The sequence below is a fragment of the Limulus polyphemus genome, unplaced genomic scaffold, assembly GCF_000517525.1.
Source record: "Limulus polyphemus unplaced genomic scaffold, Limulus_polyphemus-2.1.2 Scaffold1564, whole genome shotgun sequence".
Classification (NCBI taxonomy): Eukaryota; Metazoa; Arthropoda; class Merostomata; order Xiphosura; family Limulidae; genus Limulus; species Limulus polyphemus.
Window position 1 is genome coordinate 215,545 of NW_013667174.1, and position 6,456 is coordinate 222,000.

Sequence of the window (6,456 nt, forward strand, 5' to 3'; positions counted from 1 at the left end):
TAGGTAAGAGTCATCTTCAGCTAAGACAGTTTCATTTTTCTAACAGGGTGGTTGGCCTTTGGAATGGGTTGACCTTCAGATGTTGTAGAGGCAATAAATTTAAATGAGTTTAAGGAAAAGCTTGATAAGTACATGAATGATAAGGGCTGGCTTTAAGATTTGTTTTTTAATTATTTAATTTAATTTAGAGGACGGAACAGCAGAGATGGACCAATAGGTCCAAAAACATTATGTTATGTTAAAACAATGTTCTTTCTGTTATATGTAGACTCATAATTATAGTTAAAGATACGTTTTTATCTGTTTTGAATATAAAAAACTTTTCTAGCCATTACCTGTTTGAAAACAGAGATGCAATAATGTCTATCTGAAAGGAATTCATCATGTAACATACGATACACCACCTTTAGTGGAAATTATTTTTTGGTTATTGGTTTAATTCTATATATATATAGTTTGTTTAATCAAGTTAAGAAACATCTGACAGGAAGATGTATTAAAATTATGTGTTGGTGAAAAATTTGGAAGGAAATAATATCATTATAATTTGTCATCATTGATTATCACCCTTAGTGATTATAGTATTTTTATAAAAAATTTGCTTATGATATGTATAATGAGATGCTACAAGATTAAATTGCTTCATAATTTAAAGCAATAGGCCTCTTTATAAGATTAAGAGTTCGCAGTTGTTGATTTAAGACCTTGCATTACATTTAGTGCTTCAAGTAATTAGTTTTCTCTAAATTATAACAACATGAGATGGTTAGTTAACTGTCTTCTCTGTATTGACTACTTAATTATTGATATTTAAATGTTAATGTTTCTCATTAATTAGAAGGGTTTTTATTTTATGGGGATATTATCAAAGTTATTTACTAGTCAACATATTCTAATCCTAATTCAAAAGATAAACATAAAGTTAACAGTTCTTGCAATAACAAGCAACAATTACATACCTTATTCATTTATATTCTATATTTCATCTGTATAAAACTTTAAAATGTTTTTAAGTTGTAATCTGGAATGTGCTAAATCGGGTTGAGGTCATGTAATAAATTCAGTGTTTGCTAGATGGAGTGGTGATTTATATAATAATGACTGATACATTGTGAGATAAATGAAGATTTTTAGTGACTACTGTAACAACTAAAACCCTACATTGTACAAACTACATTCTCTATATAATGATCAGTCAGAAAATAGCCAATACAATGCAGAAATAATTGTGTTCCATGTAACAAAAGCAAAGTCCTCCTCCATATACGAGGTAAGACTAGATACAATGCAACTGTGTCATGAAACACTAGGGACATTTTTTGACCAGACCAACTACATGAAGGAACAATTCAAGACAAATATAAAAACTGGGAAATTTAGTGATTTGGCTTTAAAGAATAGTGTATTCTCCTGTTCTTGACTGTGTAGAACCAGAAGGACTAAGAATGACAGGAGATACATTTTAAGGTTCTTTTTTCATTTTTTGATGTCATGAAGTTGAAAATTAAAATTGAAAGAGTGAGAAATGAAATTACTGTCATGAGTTTGACAATAAAGAATTCATGTGAACATTACAGAGATTTACTACAAGTTTTTTTTAAAAACTCACCGTTTTTTCCCTCTTTTGTTTTAGCTTTATTTTATTTCTTCTATTTTATTTTGCAGTTCATTTCTATTTCATTTAATTATATTTTTACATCTTTTGTTGTCATCTTATTGCCATTATTTTTAATTCAGGTACTTTTTCATAATATTTAATCTTTTCTTTTCACTCATGTTACACTTGTGAACAAAACATTTTGCAAAAGTATAATAAGAATAATTTTCTTAACTATTCTTTGTTAACCTTATATAGTAGCAGTACTTTTAGTGATGTTGAATGTACATGTAAATTGGATATAAACATATGTTTATAAAACTTAGGAAATACTTCCATTATAATGGCCAACAAATAACTATGAATAAACAGGAAATTGTTAGGGTGTAATACTGCCTTCTCTTTAGGTTTGATTGGTTGGAGAGCATGTGCCAGTGCTTTAATTGACTTAAGAGTTTGGTTGTTTTAGGGAAAAAAGAATCAACACCTTTTTCTAAACTTTCCTTTGATTTTAAGTCTTGTTACTTGGTTTTTAAAATTCATAGACTTATTACTAAGCTAAGTAAGAAGTAGAATGTATATGAATATCAATAATGTGTATCTTGAACTGTATAGAAATTACTAATGATTTTCTTTAATACAGTATTGTTTGTTTGTATTTAAGCACAAAGCTACACAATGGGCTATCTGTGCTCTGCCCACCACGAGTATCGAAACCCGGATTCTAGTGTTGTAAGTCCGCAGACATACCGCTGTGCCACTGGGGGGCTTTTAATACAGTATAAAGCTTCAGTTGTTTTGTTTAGTACTGAAGTAAATAGTTCTACTATTTAATTTAAAAAACATAAACTTCAATTTTTATGAAGAAATGTAATATGGGACTCCTTGTGTTTTTTGACCACTTTGCATTTACATAAGAAAATAGATGTATAGAGCCTGATGATCTACTGACTTTAAAATTGGTTACTCAAGAAACAAATATATGACTTATATTTTATAAATGAAAAAAAAATAATTTTGATCTTTTGTATTTTACTTTCTACAGAGGTGTTAAGAGTCCAATTAAAAACTTCTGCAAGTTTATCATGGTAATTACTATTACAAAATATGAATGCTTCATCCATCAACTTCCAAAAACATGAAAGTCGGAAAAACTGGTCATAAAAATTAGAGCTAAGTAACATAAAAAAAGCAAAACCACACACAGCTAAAGGAACTAACAACTTACAAGTTAACAATAACTAATTCTCTTAACATAACATTGTTAAAAGTCGTATACCTTGTTTTGAAAGGGTGAGATATTGGACAATGAATGTAGTGCATTTTCTGAACTCTCAGGAAGTCTTGTTAAATCACACATTAGCAACCTATGATTGCTTTCTTTAATAGAATCTGTTTTCATTATTTTCTCTTCATCTTGCACTTCTTTCAGCTTGTTTAATTCAAATATTTGGTCTTTTTCTTTCTGTTTCAGATTCTAAACATTGAAAACAACATGGTGCATCTATTTATTCAGTAATTAATTAAAATACATGGAACAAAACAACTTAAAGGTAATCAATTTGTAATATAACAAAACAAAACCACTGTTATAAAATAATTCAATGACTGTTATGTAAATCAGGCATCTAATGATCTAAACTTCAAACTGAGAAAGGTTTGTTGAAGATGTCCAACATCTTGGTTTTTGCATGTTCAACCTGGAATTTGTATCACTTCTCCTACTGCACCTTACAAACTTTCCATGACATTTTCTATTATTTGTCTCTTGTAATGTAATAGTGTAGGTAATTATGTTTAGACATTACATGTCAGATGTGTTTATTAATTTACAAGCAGTGTAACATTATTCAGTTTCTTCTTCTTGATCTAGAGGTCAATATATTCAACTATAATCTATTAATTAATTGAGCTGGAAATGACAGCTGTTTCTACTTTTTATAATAGGACTTGTGATATCCAGTCAATGTCATTTTGTTCACCACATCCACTGTGTTTATGTAGCATTATTGAATGTTAAGTAATGTTACAACAGCTGTTCCATTGTAGACTGATATATCAAAAAGTTTGTGTATGTGCAAGCATAAACACCTTAAAACACAAGAATTACAATAAATTTAATTGGTTATTAGTGTATTATACAGTAATACCTAATTAAATGTATTATAATTCATAATGCAAGTTTATTTGAAATTATTTCATATTTATCTATTAGATGTTGAATATATTTGATGAGGAAGTCAGATACGTACATAAACTTCTGAAAACTTAACTTCCCCTACGTATCTGAAAAGAAAGCATAAAGGAGACATATTAAAACAAAAAGATGCAGGTGAGGTTAAAATTTTTACTATGGCTTGTGACAAGTTAACTAATAATTTTAGGTTATTGAAAGACAGATTGTTAATTGAATACATAAGAAATACCAAACACTATCATGCAGTAAATAAATATGTTAACAGAGAGATAAGATGGTGCTACTGTAGCGTGCGGTCTACAAAGATATTTACACTATAACGTGTGGTGTACACAGATACTATCATCATCACCGTCTTAACTTTCGTTTATTTGCAATTGGTGTCATTTATTATAAATAACGCTTTTAAACTAATAAAGAACAAAATACCATTACATAATGTTTTTTGGGCAAATATAATTGGAATGAAATAAATTTCAACAATCAAAAATAGTATAATTATAACCTAAATTACACATAACTTATTAAACTATTATTATTTGCTGAACAAAAACGTGGACAGATATAAATAATTTACCAAGAAATTATGTTTTAGTGAATCATTAAAATGGTGATGATGATGATAGTATCTGTATAGACCGCATGCTACAGTCTAAATATCTTTGTAGATCACATGCTATAGTAGCACCGGTAAGACTGTCTATGTTTGAGTTACAATAGTTCTGAAAAATGTTAAGAAAGACTTGTGCACATTGAAATAAACAAGAAATATTAAAGTCAAACAAGGAAAAAAAGACTGTTTCAATATAGCTCAAGCTAATACTCTCAAAGCAAGGACACTCTTAGACTTGATAGATGTACAATGTATGGCTATGCAAGAACAGGTTTGTGAACTCAGACTCTTTCAAATATATTCTTATGCATTTGTTGCTAAGCTATGTTGGGTAACCATTTTGAAAATACAGCGTGGTATCAAAGAACATAAGATCAAAAATATGGTAAGCTCATAAGACACATTGTGATAACACTCTACATGAGACAAAGTTCAAATATTGATCTGTATGTTTTTCAATTAATTTCTGTTGCAAATTATTGGCTATCTTTTATTGCTAGACTATTACAGAAGAAGTTGACTGTCATTTTTCTATTTAACTTATGAATTAGATAGATGGTTATTTAAATTATCACAAAATCATGTCAAGGGATTAGGACAATGTTTCCAAGTAGTAGAGATGTTATGCACATGTCAGAACTACATGCTATGTGTTAGAAAAGATGTATTAAAATCTCTTTCTTCTAGATCATTCATAAGAATTTGGCAGAAAATTGGATAAAAAAAATTGTTCCATCTAACATGATGTATGATCCCCTTTCTATGTGAAGTATGAATAAGTTAAACATACTCCTACAAGTTCTGTGGCAGAAGGTTTACAAAGAGATGTTGGTGATACTGAAGTCTTAGTATTTTCAGGTAGGTTATAACAATGATTGTATTTTTAATTGGAACTCTTATAATTGGAAACTATATTAAAGCCAACCAGGAGATTTTTAGTCACCTCAAAATCTTGCAGTTTCTGAACGAAATCAGAAAATTTCTTACAACAAAAGCTGCATGGTAATCTAAAGTAACGAATAACAGAAATATATTGGTTTGTTTTACATGTAGAGCTCTTGATTTTATTATAAATTGGTCTAATTCACACATTTCTTTTATGGATCTTTGGTAATGCATAATGTATGGGTGATGTATCTTTATAAGAGCAGTCATTTTTGAGAAATATCCTCACTAATTCCTTTAAATTTTGCAAGATTACCTAATTTTTCAAATGTCTTTTAGCTGTTTTAGTAGGACGATTGATAAAAAAGTTTTGTTAGCAGTTTTGAGATTGTTTTCATAACTAGACCTGTCCATAATAACTAGTTTTTGCCTTTATCAGAGTTGTGCTTCAAATAATGAGCTACTCAGTCACGAGTACCCACTATGATTGTGTATAAACTTATGAAGATTTTTCATTTTGAATGGATAATAATATCTTAAATAATTATTGCCAAAGCTTTTTAAAATATCTAACTTAGTTTCTCTGATTTTTCTTACAAAACATATATCTCACTCTAGCTGTCATTGTTTGAATATAGTTTATTACAAGAGTTAATTTTCTGGCGTGTATTTATGATGCTTATTTATCATGACTGTTAAGGTATTTTGGGTTCTAAGTTGGTGTGAGAGAAACATGCAGATAAGGATAACTTGTCTGTTTTATAAAGTGGTTCAAGAGATATACCAAACATAATAATACGTATTTAAGACTGCAATGTAACCTAAATAAAAACCGGTTTGAGTCACGTCACGCTTGATTTCTCAAAATAGGAGGAGTCATAAAAACCAAAATGCACTTATCCAGATAGAATAGTTCAATTACTGTCTGTCCAATGATTGGGACCATGAGGAGTGTGTGCTGTGAAACCTTACAAGTTTAGTGAGTGTTGGTATAATAAGCCTAAAGATGTGTGGGATGACCTAGCCTAGAGCCAAGTGCATAAAATTTATCATGAAAGTAAAAATATCGATTCAATTTTAAACTTAAATCGTTTCTGAATTAAGCTATTTTCTGTTATATCCCCAATGTTTTTAATAAAAAAACAAATCTCTTTAATCAATGGA

At 29.2% G+C, this 6,456-nt stretch overlaps 1 protein-coding gene across 2 annotated transcripts in view; it reads right to left on the reverse strand.

Annotated features, from left to right (window-relative positions):
• Positions 1–6,456, reverse strand: part of LOC106464120 (outer dense fiber protein 2-like) — a 98,296-nt gene that overhangs the window by 80,481 nt on the left and 11,359 nt on the right. For both annotated transcript variants that reach the window (XR_002611642.1, XM_013924233.2), the window contains exon 4: positions 2,877–3,074. Coding sequence is in view for 1 of the 2 variants with exons in the window: in XM_013924233.2 (XP_013779687.2) it covers positions 2,877–3,074 (198 nt within the window). In the remaining variant the exon portion in view is untranslated. The remainder of the gene's footprint in view (positions 1–2,876; positions 3,075–6,456) is intronic.